Here is a 20,528-nt window from a genome sequence, read left to right on the forward strand (position 1 = left end):
AACACCGTTTTATGATTGTCTTTCTGATTTAATGAGATTTGATGAATAAAAGTATATTCATTTTTAAATGACATAGTTGTTCATTACATTATAGCTTACAAGTCAATGGGTCTACGTGAAGCAGTCTACCTACTTGCCACCAAATTCAGATATTTTGTTTGATCATAAATGCTGACTACTGTTTGATACGGAAATTCTTGCTTTTGCTTGCCTATCCTATGATACGAGTAAATTAAAGACACTTTTAACTAACGGCAGTCAACCGTGTCTGATACGTTGTCAAACCTTTATCTACCTAATGGGCTCATTGTACAAGCAAGTAACTTCAATTTCCTATCGTTAAGTCGCAACAAAATTACCTATTGTGGGCTGATATTTCATTGGGCGAGCGTGGCTTCCGTTTTATTCGTTTTGATTCAAAATCGGTTCTTCAAATCAGTCCCGCTGACAAAGATCGTTACGCCTAAATATGCACAATTTGTCTTCATCAAGAAGCCAGCAATGGTTTATTATTATGATTTTTATCGTCACATCTGTATCGTACTTGGAACGTTCGGTATTATAGGTTACTGTCATTTTGATTACGTATAATAGACCATCACTGCGACTGTAATGAGACGGAATCGGTTGTTGTCAGTAAATGTAGCGGTATCAAACTGTGAATGATCCTCGTTATGGCTAGCACCGAACTGCTTAGCCAATAGCTTTGAATTGAATTAGCAATGGTACTGACCTTGTTGCCAATGTAGATTAGTCACACCGATGAGGTGAATTCGATTATATATGAAGGTGGTTTAAAATAATGATTTCGATTTTTAGCAACTGGATTAATAGTAAAAGTAACAAAAACACATGGTATTCTTTATTGAAGAACCCTTTACATCGACTATTTGACCATTATATTGAAAACAGCGACGATATAGGTAGTAAAAATATGATTAATTGGCCTACATACAAGGCTGCATCATAGACTAGGAAATGTGAATTCAACTGTCGTTTATTATCATAATTCATGATACCTTTTTCGACCTGAGATAACATATAGCTCTATCATGCCGTTGTATGACATTCCTTATCTTAATCAACGTAGAGCACGCACATGTAAAGGTTGTATTCCCCATTATGGTTGATAAAGTGTAATCATTATTTCTAACTACTACTGTAAATACCATCGGATATAGACCTATAGATGCTATGATAGCTAGCTGACTGGTGTCAATCATTTGGTTGCAATTCTTTCTAACAATCCGATAATAATTTCATCATTGACTGGGAGGGGGCCAAGGTAATCGACAGAGAGGATAACAGACGCACTCGTTGGATCAAGGAGGCCGTCTGGATAAGGAAGACAACACCAGCGATGAACCGAGACGAGGGGGATACCAACTTAGCCACGTTTGGGACAGCGTTCTCGCCGCAAAAGCGCCATTTACAGCTACTTATAGCTAGCCTCCACCAGGCCCTCTTACGGGCGTATGAATCGTAGAATTCGGCAGACTGAAAGGAATAATTAGCCAGTAGAGTCAGTCCACAGTGAAGATCACATTTCGCCCGTTTAGTAGCCTGCAAGTGAAACCCTGGCGTAGTTAGTCTGGTAGAGACTAACTTATAGCGGTGAGAAGCAGTACTCTAGGCAGAAGCTCTGAAGAAGGTGTCTGACAGACATCGAAACGTTAGCAGATGAGATTACCTGGTTGTGTAAAAAGAATCTCCTATACTCTTTCTAACAATGCTTTCAAAAACTATTTTGCGGAGCACAGTTTGCGTACCGCTTGTTAGCAGTACTTTGATTTGGGAATACTTTCTTCAAAGAACTTATCTTAAATTGAAAATTGGTGCGTGTCCAGGCGTGGATATCTTTTAGAAGTGCCTGGCAGATTTTGGATCGGCAAAATCCAAGCAATTTTTAGTCCAGCGTGGAAAAATCGGTTATATAGCTACAGGGTTGCTTAGAATTCTAATAGTTTGGTGTAGGCCTAAATGCACAATGCGTTTGTCTGGGACTGCGAAGTCACACCTTTTTGTACCTTACCTTGTATACACCTTTTAACTCTATGCCAGTAATATTCTGTTGATGTATACAGATAAATCTTAATTGACACGACAAAAGTATAGCGACTTTCGTAAAGTCTTCTACAACTATGCATGCGAACAACACACAATGGTATACAAAATGATTGACTTTAGTACAAGTATATGAATACTTCAACATGTCGAGTTTAACGTATCACTTACACTTCTAGTTCTATGATCTAAATATTCTTTGAAATATTTACCTATTTGTACACAGGAAGGATTGTCTCCTTCTAGAGTGTATTTGGATGTATCTATATGCATATATCATGTCTACTGATGTCCAATGGACTCCAAGACCTAAATGAACTTGTTCCTGTGGTCTCTCCTATCTGGGAATAAGGAACCAGGCAGAAGTCCCGACACGATTCCAAGCGATTCATCTTATGCCATGACAGCCAAACTTTTCCCCTGCCAGGGAAAATTCATAATTCAAAACGACGGCGAACCAAAGGCGATAACCTTCGACGCGGATGGATATCTTGTCTCTAAAGAGATCCGGTCACGACCAATGCATGGAAGCCGTAGGCCCAATTTTCACAGCATGCAACAAGGGACCAAAAATCATTTGCAAATGAGATCACTGAAAGATCATTGGATGAACTTGTAGATGATTGAGTTCTCACTAAATGGCCGTTGGGAGATTCAAATTCTTGAACACTTAACGGTCTCTCGACGGTCTTGTCTCTGTAAAAACTCCACTTAAGGCATCGCTGACAAATACAGAGTGACGTATCTCCGGTTTGCCACAACTCGGTTGACATGGCTGCACGTAGAAAACCGTGAAACATGTGAGCGATAGTGCATACGTTCCGAAAACCTTTCATATGTTCACGTGTCCGGAATGAGTTGTCACATGGGTGTGACATTTTCAGGTCCTGGGAGGCGCCTCTTGTCCGACGTTGTTAACACCATTGGTGTAACATTTATTCTAAGCTACAGATAAATCAACATGCACTTCCTGAAGTTTCCACAGCACCGAAGCTCCACATTCAATTCCCTTATGAAATGGAATTTATATCGTAGGAAATTCAACATTTCTTCTCTGGCTAGCATATACGATTTTTGCGCCCCGTGTAGATCTGCTTGGATATTAGATTATTACCTCTTACGCCTATAAGATTAAGTCAAGCAGCACTTACGGTTACCGAAGCCTTTACTCTAAAAGATAGATGATGACATTGATCCTGTAAATTATTCAGCGGCAGAAGTTAAGTGGCACGCTCTATGATTCAGGGTATTACGTGGATTAGCGCACCTTCCCTCTTTCCTCTGGACTTACCAGATGCCGCTTTCAAGTATCAGCCACTTCCCTCATTCGTCATTAAGGAGCTGTATACTCGACTTATCTTTTCACCTCTTCTTGAGTCAAGCCACTAGAGGACATCTTTGGAACACCAAATGAGGCCCGTCTTCGAGTCAAGTGGCAGGTCTATATCAAGATCCAATCTTTCAGAATCCCAGAAGATTGATGGGCTCGATAGAATAAGACACTGGCACTCATCCTTGCTGAGGGTTTGAAGTAATCAAAAGTTTCGCTGAGGATCCTCTCAATGTAATCATGTAGCTACCTCTTCTGCAGACACCAGAATGTATTAACTGAATTTAACTCAACAACAAAACTATACGGTAAACGTCGAGAAAACACGGATACAGAGGGTAAACGTGTGAAATATTACCTCACGTTTGAGCACCTTGATACATCCAATATGAAATTACTTATACCATGTAATCGTCTTGAAATATATGAACGCTGGACTTAAATGATATAATAATTATGTGTCGTGCGGAGGGGATTAAAGTACCACTGTTTCTGCTCCCAAACACCATGCTGTTTGCGTAAAGCACTAATGCATTATGTGCACTCTGGGGCACGGGGAAATGTGTTTTAAATGATTACGAGCACATTTCTCTCATCCCCGTTGATGTTTGTGCTCTGCAGGATCTCTCTCGCACATGTTCCCAAAGGGTTGACGAACGGAAAGGTTTATTGGTGGGGCCTAATGCATAATGCAGCCGCCTTCTATCCCTTGGTACCGGGCATCGCCATCAATCCAACACAAGTGGTATGAAGCCGCGTTATTGATGTTTTGTCTCGGCTGAAAATCCCCCATCGATCGAGCGTAGGATTTGCAATCGCTTCGCTGTAGCTCTCTACCTGTCTACCCACCTACCACCCGGCACTTTGGGGCGAGTGCTTATCATAGAGTAGAAAATATGAAGCATATTAATTTTTGTACCTTAAAAGTGAGACATCGTCTCCTTGAGCACGAGCACCCTTTCTCCCCTCTTTTTTTTATTTTGCAGCACGCTGCTCCCATACCCTCCTGAACTTTTGACGTGAATAGGCATTGATTCTGTCGGTACTGGGACCAGCGGCAACATTCGAGGCCGCACTAACCTATTCATACGGCTGCCAGGGGAAGGTCTACTGGGACTTTAAAGAGATTTATGAGGGAAACGGGAAGGACGGGGAATGGTTTTCGTTGTGTTTGAAGGGCGAGAGGTCTGGCTTTACACTGACCCTCGCCACCTTTCGTCTTTGCTAAAGAGGAAAGAGCGTCGCCGCCCTACGCCTGTGTGTGCCCGGGAGCCCTTATTGGCGCCTTGTACGGTCCCGTTTCCTCCGTGCCGTCCCCTCTAATGACCCTGCAGCAGCCATTAGAATTCCCAAAGTGTGATGCCATTACTACAGCGGCTCTCTCCCTCTCGTCTAGCCCGTATCGCTAATGAAGAATATTGTCCTTGCAAACGGATCGCTCGGGAGATAGAATCACCTTCGCCGCTAATGAAACGTGTTTCTGCACAGGGTGTCATTTATCGTCATAGATCATGTCACGGGACGCAGCCTCGGCGCATTGCCCGGCCGAGTTACGTTCGACCACGCCCCCGTGGGGATATCTCACCCGCAAAGTCTTCAAGTATGCCGAAGGCGTCTCCAATCGTGAACGGATACGTGTAGAGTTCGTCCCCAGGCAACCATCTGAAAGATTCAATGGGCCCGCCGTCTTCACCCTCATGACTTCTCTCCAACATAACGCCCACATGTCCTTTACTCTGTGTTATATTGGGAATTACGTTTTCTTATCAAAGCACGTTGCCTCTCCTCTAGAAGTCTGAAAGTTCATAAATTATCCAGAAGGTTCCTACCTATGCATGTGCAGAGGAAACAACGAAAGTACGAGTATAAATCCTAGATATCATATTACCACTGTTAGGTTTGACACTTCAGGACACTAGATATCATAATATCTACATACATGAATATAGATGTGTGATTAAAACGGGATCAAAATTAATTTCTTACTTTTCGCGGGCATAAGGCCAATATTTTGTCAATATCATTTGCTTTATGGTTGTATGATTTTCTTTTAATTTGATCAAATATTTATCGGATTTGGCTAACGTAGCGATGCAAATTAGACTCTCACTATTTTGATATTGAAAAAATCCTCATCAACTGATATATCTACAGAATGTGGAGATGAATGGACGATGACTGAAACGTACGGAAGATACTTGAAACGTTTCGGACAGGAAGCTGCTGTTATCAATCATTGTAATATCCTTACCCTTTGTGTGTGAAAGATATGGTTCAAACCGTGAAAAATTAGCAAATGTCTCTAAAACAGGGTAGGCACTTATAGACTCAAGTTCGGTACCCATAACAACTTGAACATGATATTGGATGGAAAATTACAATTTTTTCCTCTATTTTTTAACCATAAAAACACCACGAAAACAGACCCACAGAACTAAGTAGTAAACGTCCTCATAAACTAACAAGTATGTTGAATGGAGGAAATTACAGATCAACGAAAGAAAGGAGTGAGTGAATCACTTATCAGCTGAGTGTGTATCGTGGCTTTAGAATAATAGGATTGAAACTGTTATAACCTCGTTCGGCCGTGTGTCATGGTGACGGGAGTATATCACATGGCACGACCCGTGCATTATCAGTAATTGTAGTAACTTAAGCGGTAGGATATATGGTACAGATATTGTTGTGACCCCGTCTCGACCCGGCAAATTACAACCACTTACTCTGTCAACACGCATTTCTGGTGGCTACGTTGCCAACAAACACATGATCACCGACAACTATAGAAAGTCTACAGGAAGTCTGGAAACACTCTATAACGTCATTGTTATCGTGACGTGCATACATAATTCAACGCTCTATGTGGTGTATGTGACGTACACACCCCTGCTGTATTTTGTATTCCTCTAGAAATCTTTGTGTGTAACGGTCTTATTGATATCTATCGACCTGTCCATTTTATGAATTAACGAATTAATGAATGATGTACCTTCATTCCACGTTTATGCTCTTATGGCAAGCTATGATGATATTGTAGAAGTATAATAAGAATATGTATAAACTGATATAAGAATGAAGTCCATGTAGCGTTAATGACTAATGTTTAAAATGTCAATAAGTTCGAAAGATCTTTGTTGGCGGCTACTAAGTTAACAGAGATCTATTTTAGATTGACAAGCCAAATGTAACGTTCATTGAAAGCATTGGCGGGTTAATGCTAATATTGCTCTTGAAGCATTTTACGTCACGTTCAATGCCAACTGGCACGGTGACGCATTACACAGTTTGAAAGCATTGCAATTTCTTTACAATCAAGTTTGCGTAAAAAATGCCTTTATTATGAAATCTACGTGGTAAGGAAGGATGAAAAAAACTACAGAGTATGGTTTACCGAATGATAGATTCTTCATCTTTGGTCTTTCATATCTTCCTCTTTGACTTTTGGAATTCTAAGACATTTGTGTCCGTTTTCAGAATTTTTCTTTGCAGATTTTCCGCGTGTATATTTTCTCATTTTGCAGCTGCTTTGTATGATTTACAATATGGCCAAAAACGTTGGGCTTTTTTTAAACGGAAGAAAATTGATACGCACGCTGAAGTCATCCATATAATGAAATCAACAAGGTCTTATATAAAAAAAACAGAGATATGAAGGTTACAATTATATATCATAGCCAGCGATGAGTTGGAAAGGGCAAAATTGAAAGAAATAGCATCAGGCTCTCTGCACAAAGTCCTCGCGTTTTCAAATGAAACAAGGAACGATCACAAATATCTTCTGTGACAAATGATAGGATTATACAAAGACTCTAATACCATTATCAATATGACCTATAATCGTGTAATTCACTCATGTTCTGACTGAATTTGCATCAATTTATATGTATATCAATCGGCATTTATATCACCTGTAACACAGTTGGCATTAGCCACACATATTAACACAAAAAACGAGAATGTACAGATTTCCAAAGATACCGATACTGAAGGCAAAAATCATATCCTTGTACAGATAAGGAATTCGATATCAAATTCATTCTGTCTGAATGAGAAACGTATGGTAGTTTTACCGATATGAATCCAATCCAATGGATACGGGAGATAGTGCGTATCTGACATACTAGGAGAATACGTCATATATCCTCCATCATGTACTCTAAGAGGTCAATTTTTAATTGTATGAATCTATAGTAGGCTCTGAACTTCCTTTCCCCACTCTATCCTTTGGTGCTATGAAGAAGGGCCAAGGGGTTTTACATTTTGAGATCAACTTGAGATCATGTATTCACTGGAAAAACACTGAAACAGGAAGGGAGGGTTGCCACAGAAGATGAGTCGCTTCATGTACGACTGTGTTTGAAGGACGACAAAGACAAATGTACAGTGTACCTCAGAGCGATCTTAGCCTGCACAACATGTTTCACAAGGGGGCACTGGTGAAGAGCTTCGTCAAAGAGCTTGTCACGAAATGAGTATCTGACTCGAAACGTAAATGTCAGGGATAATTTTCGCAGCTTCTAATTTACCATCGCTTTACCTCGCTTCTTCATCTATTATGGATGCCATTTCCAATGTGTTTGCCATCTATTACAGTAGCCGTATCAAATATAAGTGCCGCACCGCCAGATGTGCGGGAAAATCTAATAAACATCGATTGGACAAAAGTTAACGTGAAGCATTACACCGCACGGACGTCGTTGGCAATGACAACGTCCTTCAAACGTGCTGTTTCGGCAGTTAAGAGAGTCGTTTCTTTCTCTTGGCAAGAGGACGTGGTCGTTCTCGAATTTCACCTCTGACCTCTACGTGAAATATCTGGCCAGGCCTCGTATGATCGTCCAACAAAAGCTGACATGACAAAGGGCAGCCGTTTCATTTCACACCCAGTATAGTTAGATCATTCGCCCGATGGCGCCCTGTGGCTTTGGCGACCTTTGTAGGTCAAAAAGTCTGAAGTGATCCAATAGGGCTGAACAAAACCATATTATATGCGTCCCCACCCCTGTTGTGACACGTCATCAATAACATCCCGTTAGTGTATTGTAATGTGCCACATCCCCAGTAGCCCGGGGTGAATACCCGCCGAGCAAGCTGAAAGGAAGCTCTTGACAGCGAAAGCTGACTAAAGTACCTTTCAGTATATCAGAATCTCATATATCTCCCCCACATCCTACAAGTATTCAAACTACGTGTTCCTGGCTGAACACAATGTCTTCTTCAGCCAACCAGCCTATTTTCACATCAGATGCGTATTCTGTATGCTTAAGGGCGCGGGTCTTAATGCTCTGTTTGCATCCACCAGATTCATGCGCGCATCCTGATTTATTATTAATTAGAGGAGAGCCACGCCCTAGTAGGGTCACATACGTCGTCCTTGACAAAACGTTTCTTCGCCTTATCTGCCTGATGGTGTTAATACGTCTTCCTCAATGGGGGCATCCATCATTGATATGGTCGTATAATAAGGCAGTTGGATAGAAATTATGGCTTGTGGGATTATCGCAAGGAGGGTTTATTTATCTTGATTACGTGCAGAGCAGGATAGACTATGCGCTGCGCTAAGAACCAACCGACTTTGACGACAGATCTGGAAAAAATGAATTGCCTTCCTTCTGCTATAAAGCAAAAAGCTTTCATTGGTACTCATCCCCTTTTCTCTCTCCCTTCCCCTCTCTCTCTCTCTCTCTCTCTCTCTCTCTCTCTCTCTCTATCTATCTATCTATCTATATATAGATACAATATAAATCTCTCTCTGTATATATAAATACATACAATAAAAGCGTGATGAGAAAATTTTGTTCGCAAACTCTATCACTGAAAAAGTGTATCTTGAGATCCAGTTACTACTTTTTATCCGGATTGGATGACATATTTTTTTCTAAGATTAAACTTATCATAATGATTGCCGTCGAGCAAATTCTACCTTTGCCCTGTCCGGTCCGTTGCGCACGTGTTTCACATAGTCTCATTACGTCCAGCGACAGCTGACATTGAAAAGTTTGATACAGCTCGAGTTAATGTTGTAAAGCCCTGCTTCATTTCTCCCCATTATGTTTTTACGTTGAAGGTGGCGGAGAAGGGCGTTACCAGGTCCCACGGGAACAGTATCAATGCATTTTAACATAGCTGTAAAAGGTTGATACCATGTGGGTCTGGTGAAGAAAATTGCGTACTGCCCTCCTGTTCACCTGAAAAGTCGATTGATTTTCCATAATTAAATATCATGTCTTTTGTTGGTCGACAAGACAGGTATACGCTAGTAGGGTGATGGATGTAGCGACACATATAACTTGACACGTTGTATATATGTTGTATATTATAATAAAAAGCGACCATCATTAAGGTTGAATGGTATTAAGCAACACCAACATGCTAGTAAGTTCATATTTGCCTGCCCACCAAAATGATTTTCTTCTGCGATATTTTTCTTCCAGGCCACAAAAGCATGCCCTATACTACATTTGATTTGCTGGATTATCTGTACCTCATCTGTTACGATCGTCCTGTTATTTCAATGGTCTCTATTCATACTCTAGACCCCCAACGGAATCCCGCCCCCTGTCTAAGTGTCTCCCTCCGTTGTGATGCATACGGCAGAACTGACTGGATTAACGCTGAGAATATTATTTGCCACTTAGATTACAGGGTTTGGTGAACAATTCTTGGCACGGGTACCGTCGCATGGCAACTTGATTTTCCAATAAATGTCACCAAAATCGCGCGCCAGCGACGCCCGACCCAGAAGGTACCAAAGTTCCTGGGATGACCTTCCCTGGCGCGCCTCCCTTATTTAGTTAATCACATCCCACGAGGTCTCTCCAATAAACGACGCTGGTTTTTAACGGGCAGCCATTTTCGGGGCAGGTTTATTTCATCCTCATCCACTTTCATGATCCAATGCCCTTGGTACAATTACTACTTGCGCGTTAAGGGAGCCACCCTTTCGGGAGGCATAAATATCCTGGATATATCACGTGAGTGACAAACTAGACCCGAGCACTCTGAGATACCGATAGTGGTAGACAGGGGAAGATTAAATGAATATCAGCGCTGTGGGGTTCATATCTGCTGTTTGTTACGTCATTTATTTCCAATCTGGTGACTACTTCAATCTTTAAGGGCTGGACAGATTCTGAAAGAAAACGCCGCGCGCGTTAATGCGCCACCGCCCCGTAACTAATTATTCCCAAATCAGTAAAACGGACGCCAGGACAGCGGAGGTGGGTCGTAACAATCGAGGCGAGAGAAAGGTTATCGGGAACGCTATCTCAACGCCGTAAATGTAGAACCTAAAGAACGTAAACGTCTCGGTCAGGGACTTGCAATTCATTGCCCAATAAACAAGTCTTAAAGAAAGGGGATATTTGAATTAGTGAACAGCAAAGCCCGTCATGTTGTAACGACCCGATGATAAAAGAGGCTATCAAGGTGCAACAACTGTTGAGTAGGATTTTAAAATGTCACGAGAACAACATGGATTGGGAGCTTAACGGCGACAACTCATTTCCCACCACGTATATGACGAAATGGCCCATTAAAGAAAATCTTTCTGTAACAGACTATCTATTAACTCTGTATTTTACGCCAGCAGCCTACAATTAGAATCATTTTGATATGCAGAATATTACATTTGTCATAACGATAGTCCGTCTTGCACGGAAATGGCAGGTTTTGGATGTCTTGTGCAGCTCTCACGGTTTGGAGTCCGCCCTGCATTCCGGTCTTGTCGCCTGTTGCCTGTAACTGTGTGGCTTGACGTCCACTCCTATTCACCCTCACGTCTGCAAACCCTCATGAATGTTGGCAGCCAAAATGAGGGGGGCAGAGAATAATTGTGTCAGCGGCAAACAATGGCGACATTGTGCTTGAGTCAAAAGAAGGGGTCACATGTCAATCCGTCACGATTAGAAAGGTGGCAGGCTATTTACGTTTACGAACGCTGACCCGTAGAGGGGGCAAACGTCACGGCATGTTTGCTGTGCCTTAACTTTTCACTAGACGTGCGCAGCTTGCCAGTCACACAGCTGTGGACCTGTGTGGAAGCTACTATAGGTGACTACGGCGGAGATCAGACCGTATTCATCCCCTCTAGCCCGGCCTTTCGCGCTTCTCGTCACCTTTTCCCCCAGCTTCCGGACTGAGATGCCTTGAGAGGCGAGAACTGTAGTAGGATCAGTTTTTGTTGAGCGGAATGAACTCAGGCGTCTTCAGAAGATTTGGAGGTTGCTGCGCCCGCTACTTTCAATCTTGTCAAGCCGTCAGATCCATCTCCTCTCGTTTCATTATCCGGCCAATTTAGCCGACGCTCTAAATTTATTAATGTTTCGACAAGAGGGGCCCCACAGTCAGGAGGCAGGCCGCCGAACGTGCCGGTCATGTTGATGAGGTTCCTCCGCGGTTGATGAAAACCTCTGCGCGAGGATCTCGTGTGGAGGTCTATCTGCGCGCATCGCCTGGCGGGTGCAGACCTATCTGTCCGGCTCTCCTCACAAGACTTTAATGTCAGAGTCAAGGCGGTTCCCTCATTGACCACATGTCTCTCTCGCGGTGTCATCAGAGAAGACATGTAACTTTGAGCTGCCATCATCCTTGTCTTTCTTCCGCTCGGTCTTGCTGTACGAACCGAACGGAACACCCCCGCCTGAACCGCGTGAAAGACGTTACCATAACGACCAATCAGGCAGTGTCGTGTTTCTATTTCGAGTAAGGTGGTAGCTGAGTACCACTTTCAGGACCTCCCTGGCTGGAGCCAGTCATTCGATTTCTGACGTTCTGAATAGGACTGCTGAGAGAGTGCCAGCTCTTTAGATTAGAGAGGGAATCCCTGCCGCCAGCACGGAAAAGTACCTCTGCCATTCCAGCGGACTGAATGCCACTAGATTACGGACCCCGTGGCGAGTACAAATCGTGGAGAAACGCGCAATAGGTAAGCCCTCTTTCTCTTATGAATAGCGTTGGGTATATATTTCTAAGATACCGCTAAAGCCAGATCATGTCGATCAGAATTCATGTGCAGTTGTCATTTTCCCAATCCATTACCACGCTGACAACATAAATTGATTCGCACACTAAGTCAACGGGCCTTTTTACAAGGTGGCTACTCAGATGATGTGTTTTTCCATATGGTCGTCAAAGGCTTTCCTGAAAAAAAAACACACAGAGAATCACTTCGTCCATATAAGCGTGGTTCCTTGACAGAAACCACATCAGAAAAGAAAGCCAGGATGCCCTTTCACAATAAGGCCAAAAGGTTGGTTCACTTTCCCGTTTGGAAGAAATGTGTGGAAGACTGCTGTATAGTCAGTCACCCGTTTCAAATGTCGAAATACAAGATTTGTAGCTAAAACGGTAGCTACAATGTCCTTGGTTACCACTCACACCTCCTTATGGTATTAAGTTGGGTTTTAGATCTATTGTTAATGTAGCGTGTTTCGACAATATTGCATTCCACTGCCATATTTGATGAGTTGTGAGATAGCTACTTCAGCTAGGCTCTGTCGTGACGTGCGCAGTGCCATTAGGACCAGCGGGTTCTTCAGAATAGGATTGAACCTCTTTGTTTTACGACATTTTGCAATGACGAAACGTACGACCCATCTGTTAGCCCACCGTCACTGGTCACCTTTACAGCCTCTATAATACATGGCTTCTTGCGCTGTATCGGCGAGGGCCAAACAGCGAGGCGGAACCGAAGAAATCCCCGTCCGTCTTCTTCTCACCCTAGACGTAACGACACCCGATAGGCACATATGAGGACAATTCGTCTTGTAATACGGCAGGGAGGAGTTATTGTGGGGCTTATATACCAGCGTGTGGCGGCCACCTTTTGGCTTCAGTGCAAGCAAATGGACAGTGGCCGGCTACAGTGGCCACGCGGCGGGCCCATTTTTTCCCACCTCCAGCCTTTCTATCTTTGGTATTCCTTGATATTTATGCGTTTTCCAATGTAAATTCAGGAGCCGATTATACCCAATGATTTACGTAATTACATTCTTTTATACAGTAGCCTGGAATCCCGACCTATTTATAGCTGCCGGGTCTCTTCTCTCCCTCCGCAAAATTTGCGGAGGGAGAGAAGAGACCCGGCAGCTATAAATAGGTCGGGATTCCAGGCTATTATACAGCAGAAAATGAAATTAAATGCTATTACAAAGAGGATTAATACAATGTCATACAGGCGATCTGGATTTTTACAAATTACGTCCAACGAAAACTTTGCCATTCGATCAAAATCACAACCGCAATAAGTCTGCTTCAGGTAAAAGAATCAATCTATCCAAGAGACATGCCCACCTTTTTTGAGCGGACAATACAATTAGAAGACTGCACAGTCATGTACCGTTACGATAATTTCCTGCTGCGCCAGTATCAATAAGTAAACCCACCTTTAATACGCTTATCTCTAACCAGACTGCTAAATCGCCAGGTAGCTATTTTTCACAGGCACGCCAGCGTTAAGGGTTATTCGTCCCTGAGGGCCTATGTGGAAAGACTTACGAGTCAGAAGTATCGAAATATTTCCAATGAGTTTTGCAGTCAGCAGACCTGACACGGCGCCAAATCTGTTCAATTGACGTGAAACGAATGCTGTCCAACACCATACACCACGTCTCCCTCACCATCTACAGAGATATATCGAAATTTCAGCCAGGCGTGAACTGTATTTCTTTTGCGTAGCAGATAGTCCTCACTAGGCTGTACGTGACGTGCACAAGATATGCGCGTATATACAGTTGAAGTGGTACCGGTGCCTTGTCTGATCCCACATTATATTAGTTTCCCAAAGTCAGCTGGACACGCTGCTGTTGTAGTTACGGTACTGGGGGCGTAACCACGCCCACGTTCAGGAAAAGGATGCATGCAGGAACGGTTTAAAACAATTCCCGTCAACCACACTGAAGGAAAGATAGGGTGGTCCTCCCTCTGTACCAGCGTCCATTAGATGGCTTCTTTGTGTGATTAAGTGTAATATATATAGCTGCTTTCACAACTCAAATGAATAAGAACGCTTTGTGTTGGCCGAAATTACTAAAGTCATTTTTGTGTCGGCTGTTTACGTCGTTTTGATTTCTTCTGGTGCCAGGAAAATAACATCTGATGATGGTAGTAGTTACTAAAAGGTTCAGTGCCCCTCAATCTCTCTCTCTGTCTCTCTCTCTCTCTCTGTCTCTGTCTCTCTCTCTCTCTCTATCTCTCTCTATCTCTCTCTATCTCTCTCTCTCTCTTCTGATCCCGAAAATAAGGATTCTATTACAGACCACGCCCATTTATACTTTATATTCTTGGTAAAAATCATATTAGAATATGATTTATGGCTAATAGCTCTAAATCTCCACCTCAATGTCCAATTCTAGTGGACTATGAATCCTGAAGTATGCTTCAATCTTAAATATGGAACAAATATAGTAAGTGTAACAAAGCCGATCGATGTGGTCATATTTCATGATATGAGAGAGTGCATTTAATTGAGCGTGAGGAGCTGAAAAGGGAGAAAAAATGGGGAAAAAAGTTGACCATGGCAAAAATAGTCTGTCCTTTGGCTGACCTCCGGCGCATTTGTTAATCAAACGGAATGGCTCAGAACTTCAAATCAATCCGTACGTGTACAGAAAGATCCTTATCCCATGTATAGCATTCTTTGTCTACATTTATTACGTCTTTAGTCTCATTTCAAGACTGTTGATCCTTATTTGATCTCGAAAAAAAGTTTCAGAAACTATAAATAATAAAGGTAATGATATGAAAATTGATTTGAATAAGCAGGGAGATTCATCCAGCTGATCATTGGTGTGTAGAGATGGAATCAGGGCTTAAGAAAGTTTTATGGTTGTCCACGAGTGGATGGATACCACCAAGGATAACTGCAGCGCCATTAACATTCATCATCAGTTCTAAGATCGGCACTCAGGCACGTCCGCAGGCGGGGAAAGAGCTAAACTCCCCCGCCTGGTACCATCCTTCAAAGCGCATCAAAGTAGATCTGACAGGGATGTGAGCTCCCATGTCTTCGATCCATAGCTCTGCCGTCGATAGCCCTATGGGAGATCTTCTGTTATGCGCGTTGCGGCCTGTTGCAGCAGCAAAAAGCAAAAGAGAGCTGCCGGAGCGGTAGCCAGATGTGAGGCTTTACCAAGTTTCCCCCGCTATAATCTTCTTTAGATATTGTTGAAGGCTGTCAGGGGTAGGCTGAGGGGAGTTCTCTGATTCGTGCTGGTAATAGATGGCGTGACGTGTGTGGAGCTCCCCTTATGTATTAATCAGCGCTCGCCCGGATAGAAACTCGTGGTCTGGTAGGCTACTTTCGCCCAACTATACCGGACGTTACTCTCTCCAGGGGCGCTCAAAATATGCAATGAGACCAGCGGATTTCTTTGGCGATCTAATTGCAAATGCTGTGTGCATTATGAAAAGGCCCCGGTGTGGGGCCCTGGCTGCCGTTATTCTTAATCCCCTTTTATCAGACATTGTGCATATCGTCCGTGCAGGTTGCGCCGGTAGCTTTGTTGCCGGCAGCGGCGGTGGAACGTCCGCCATGGACCGTCGAGGAAGACGGTTGCTCGTCTACCTGGCCATCCTTCTCACCATACCTCTCGCTAAAAGCGATCAAGGTAAGGTTTCACTCTTGCTGTATCACACACACACACACCTTCGGAGTTAGGGGATAGACAGGCTGCGGCAATTATTGACCTTCATCTTGATGCACAGCACATCGGGTGTAGTTCATATGTCACCGGGCCATTGGACAGAGTACAATATACAGCCGCTGGTAGATACCAAGGTACCTGTTTATGTGAGAATTTAGCACGTTGCTCTAGACCTAGTCTGCAACAGCCCTGTTCCTTGTTTCTGCTTTCTGATATCCCAAGGTAGGGTTAGACAGATGTACTCGTGGAATACACCGTGAAAATTCGGTCAGCACTCTGATTTAATTTATCAATTTCATTGAGGAAAGCTTTCTCTGGCTCTTATAGGATTCCGTGCCTGATTAACTCAGTGTAGGTTGGTTATTTCCCCCAGGAAGATTTCTTATGTTTTTAATAATATTTCGCTCCCCCCGTCTTAGATACCGGGACTCCCTCGGAGCGATTTGTTTCGGTCGATAACCTGGTCCGCACATCATCAGAACTAGCTGAAAGAATAATTTCTCAGGTCTTGTGGGGAAATTGTTTTCTCGTAGAGGAAACGTTGGAGGTCAGACTTGGGACCTGTTGCGGAAAGTAATTAACTTAAGTGCACAGTAGAGAATCCACCGACGAATAATGAAATTGTGTAAGTGCGACCTGCCAGGAGCTGAGGTTGAAAGTTAACTGACGCTTCATTTGTTTCAGTCCGTATCACGATCCTACAATTTACCGTCTGCCATCGTACCGATGGCATAGTTAGCAACGTCATCTATATTTCCAAGGCCTCCGTATATGAACTGAGATGTCGTAAAAAAGAGGATTGCGTTTCCCTTTACGGTTGTGATAAAGTGTTGTCAATAACTTAGCATACCATGCCGCCATACTTTATTGACTTATATTAGGAGCTTATATATATAATGCACAGAGATCTAGAGGATCTTCATGGCTTATGGTTATTTACATAATCAGGTCCAATTGACAATTAACGTTATCTTGCCGGCCATACTTAAGCCATAATGGATCCCATGATTATTGAAACTACTATCCTCAATCGATTTGCAGGTTGTGAGCCAAAGGGGTTTGGGTCGTCCGGTTGCAATAGCAACAGAACCCTAACAGGCGACTGTGGGAGTATACAGTCCATGGGGTTCCCAAACACTCCCTACGACAACTCTGCACTATGCGAGTGGAACATACAAGTCCGCCCGGACCGGGTCATCATGCTGACATTCACTCAGTTCGATTTGGAGTATTCAGGTAAGTCTTTCCACCTTTGCTCGTTTGCATACTTGTGACGTGACAGAGTTATATGGCGAGGTTGGAAGCGCGCCGTCTGGAAGCACGCAGCATTTCATGATGGCTATTGACTGATACCTGACGGTGCATATAATGTCAGCGTCATACTCCAGTCGGAAATTGGCGCGTGATCTCATGCAGGCTGCTGCTGAATATAACAGGGACGGAATCACAACTTGCCAGGCGCTTGGCTTCTACGAGAGTGTAGAGTGTAAACCTACGCACGACCTTGTCCCATGTCGATATTGCATTTTCCCCTCGACTCATTATTATGCTTATTGCGGAACAGAAATTAGAACGAGTTGCAGACATTGAATTTTAATGAGGTTTTAGCTTGCTGGAAAATACGTGGCAATTAATAGGAAGCCGAGAGCTCATCCCGGAGTCCCGTTGAGACCTTATCCATCTGTCATGTCGAGAGAATCTAGATCATTGGAGCGTAGACAGTTCGCAGTGTGCATGAACTGGGACGGGTACGGCACGGTCATGTAAGAGATGAATTGTCCCCACATCCTGTGGTCTCCCAGCTGTCACGGAAATCGTTCTTTCAAGATGGCGACATGACGGAGTAATGAATAATGTGTGGCTTCGCGACGTGTCCCAAAGTAATTAGTCGGACGCGCAAGTAGAGACGATAAGGCTAGCTAATCCCACACCAGGGGGCCTGCACCATCCGCGAGGAAGTCACCGACAGCGCTTTAATTGCTTCCTCCGACGACAGATTGATCTGGGGTCTAAACCTTCCCTCAAAGAAATCACCCAGTTACTTTACGCTTTGCCATATACTTCAGGCGGTTGTGCGTCTAATGTCGTCCACGCATAAAAAGGGGTCATCCCGCTACAAGCTCTAATTTCGGACCGCTTAATTCATTATTCCCATGTGCAATTATTTTTCGATATACGCAACCTTCGGGCTATTGGTAAATCACTGTGATTGACGACAGCACACTTGCCTCGGCGAGCATACCTGATTCGGTGGTATTTCTCGATGGCATTTACGTGCCGACATTACCTACCGGCGTCCAGGAACTGTGTCAGCATCACTCAAGATTCCTCAATATCCCTGATACACTCAATGTATTTAGAAGAAAGAGCAATCTACGATCAATCTCTTTGCATGTATTTAACAGTTCTTTATAACTTGTCATCGACCGTGTGAGCCCTTCCTTAATGTATTTATTTGAACACCTTATCTCTTGAAGCAAGGATGCTAGCACGAAGTAAATGGAATTAGAAAAAGTAATTCTATATGCAACACGTTTGCTAGCACAAGAGCTAGGTAATCAATTCTTATCCTATACAAGAGGAATTCAATTTGTTTTAGACGCTATCTTCAAGATGGAAGCGCCTAGAGCCGTTACGTAGCGCGTTGCATGACGGTACTAACGGCGCCGCTTTAAATTTCCTTTATCTCCAAGAGGCTGCGCGCTTTCTGTAGTTTGGAAGGGGTTTTGGTGTCTATCATTTCAGCATGACTTGCTATCTTTTTGCATTGAGTTTAATCAACATTTGCAGAGGTTGCCAATAACAGGGGTTAACAATAGCTAGTCTTGTCAAGCACAACTTGTTATCAGTGTGTATTCTCTGTGACCTCAAGATAACTACGAAGATTTACCATCCCATACAAAAAATGTCCCACGAGTTGCCGTCTGGCTGGCTGAAGACTTCCACCACAGTATTGATGAACATTGTACCATGTCGCCTTCACCATGCATGGCCGTGACAAATATCCGCCTACATCATGCGCGGTGGACGATGCCTGACAAATAGACGTGACGGTACAGAAAAGGCCTGGAGCATTCATTTTCCTATGACCATGCAGGACAGTCGCTTCTCTACACCAACGCGCTGTTACTTCAAATCTCGCACATGCACATGGCGTACCGTTTTAGTGACACAGGGAGCGTAGCAGCAAACATTGCTAGCTGCACCATCTTCTGAATAAGAGTTTGGACCGAGTAGGTTAAATCTGGTGAATATGGTCGCGATCTACTAGACTCGTGGATACTTGGAAAGCGTCCATAGCAGAGGGGAAATTTAAGATGTCAGAGATACGTAGCAGTGGATAAGTGACGCAATCTTGGTGTATCCTACAAGATAGGGCTGGATGATTAATAGGCGTACAACGTACTGACAAGGTCTAGTCCTAGGTTTGGTGTGCCCATAAATCATTTTGATATACTGTCATATCTTGATGACAACTACTGGATTTTTCTGCCAGAGAAATTGCTTGTCTCAGTATCTGTACTTGTTAGAATGACACGCTTGTGAATTTGTATGGGGTGTGGATGGGACACTGTTGCCACATCATCAGCAAATGTCTGTCTACATAATACTAATTTGTTTGAGTGGCATCAATCTTTCTGAGAGTCAAACCATCAAAGACTTCTGGCGGTATAGGAAGATAAACGAATTTCTCCATTTTGTATTGACAAAACCTGCCCCTAGTTTAATTCTCGTGGCGCTGACTGATCGAAGGGAAGTTCTGCAGAATTATCGATATGTTGTATTGCAATCAGTACAAAGAGAAAATAGTCGCATTGTTCGCTAGGCCTTCTGGGGGATTTGTATTTCTAGCTGAAGGCCCCGGATGAGAGGTAACGATATGTACTTCTATCAATGAACAGGGAGAGAAGATGGTGTTAAGTTTCTGAAGAGAGAGAGGAGTTCATGATATTATTGTTGTCTTGAAATAGATGAAATAGTTTATGGCACAAGGTGTCTTTTAATGACATGTTTTCACAGATTACTCTTCATCATGTATGCGTGTTCTAATGATATATCTAGTTGGGTACGAGTAAAGGATTATCAGCTAATATCGTGAAAAAAGAAAGACGTAAAATGAAAGAGAGATAAAGAATAGATGAAGAAAATCGATATCTATCACATCCCTTGGGGAGGAGAATCACCATAAAGTTAGAGAACCTTTTTAAGACCCAGAATGTTACGTGACAGAACTTTCAAGATGTTCATCCAACTCAACTGTAGCTGGTGGGGAAGAAGGGCGGCAAATGCCGCCCAGTCGATCTGTGTACTCTTGGCCGCATTGCAATTTCCTCTCTGGAAATTAAAGATTGCTGCAGATACCATCCAAATCGCCGTCTGCATACGTTCAAATCATTTTGGCCTTCAAAGGGGGAAATAGAAGTTCCAGACGTCTGGCTAGCGGATTCACCGTGCTGTGAAACGGCGTCTTTAAACCGTTATCTCTAGCT

At 43.2% G+C, this 20,528-nt stretch overlaps 1 protein-coding gene across 1 annotated transcript in view; it reads left to right on the top strand.

Annotated features, from left to right (window-relative positions):
- Positions 1-11,111: 11,111 nt before the first annotated feature.
- Positions 11,112-20,528, top strand: part of LOC136448735 (tolloid-like protein 2) — a 40,259-nt gene continuing 30,842 nt past the window's right edge. Inside the window, exons 1-3 of the mRNA XM_066448381.1 lie at positions 11,112-12,320; positions 15,880-16,002; positions 17,080-17,274. Of these exons, the coding sequence (XP_066304478.1) occupies positions 15,927-16,002; positions 17,080-17,274 (271 nt within the window). The 5' untranslated portion in view covers positions 11,112-12,320; positions 15,880-15,926. The remainder of the gene's footprint in view (positions 12,321-15,879; positions 16,003-17,079; positions 17,275-20,528) is intronic.

Source organism: Branchiostoma lanceolatum, chromosome 14 (assembly GCF_035083965.1).
Source record: "Branchiostoma lanceolatum isolate klBraLanc5 chromosome 14, klBraLanc5.hap2, whole genome shotgun sequence".
In the NCBI taxonomy this organism is placed as follows: domain Eukaryota; kingdom Metazoa; phylum Chordata; class Leptocardii; order Amphioxiformes; family Branchiostomatidae; genus Branchiostoma; species Branchiostoma lanceolatum.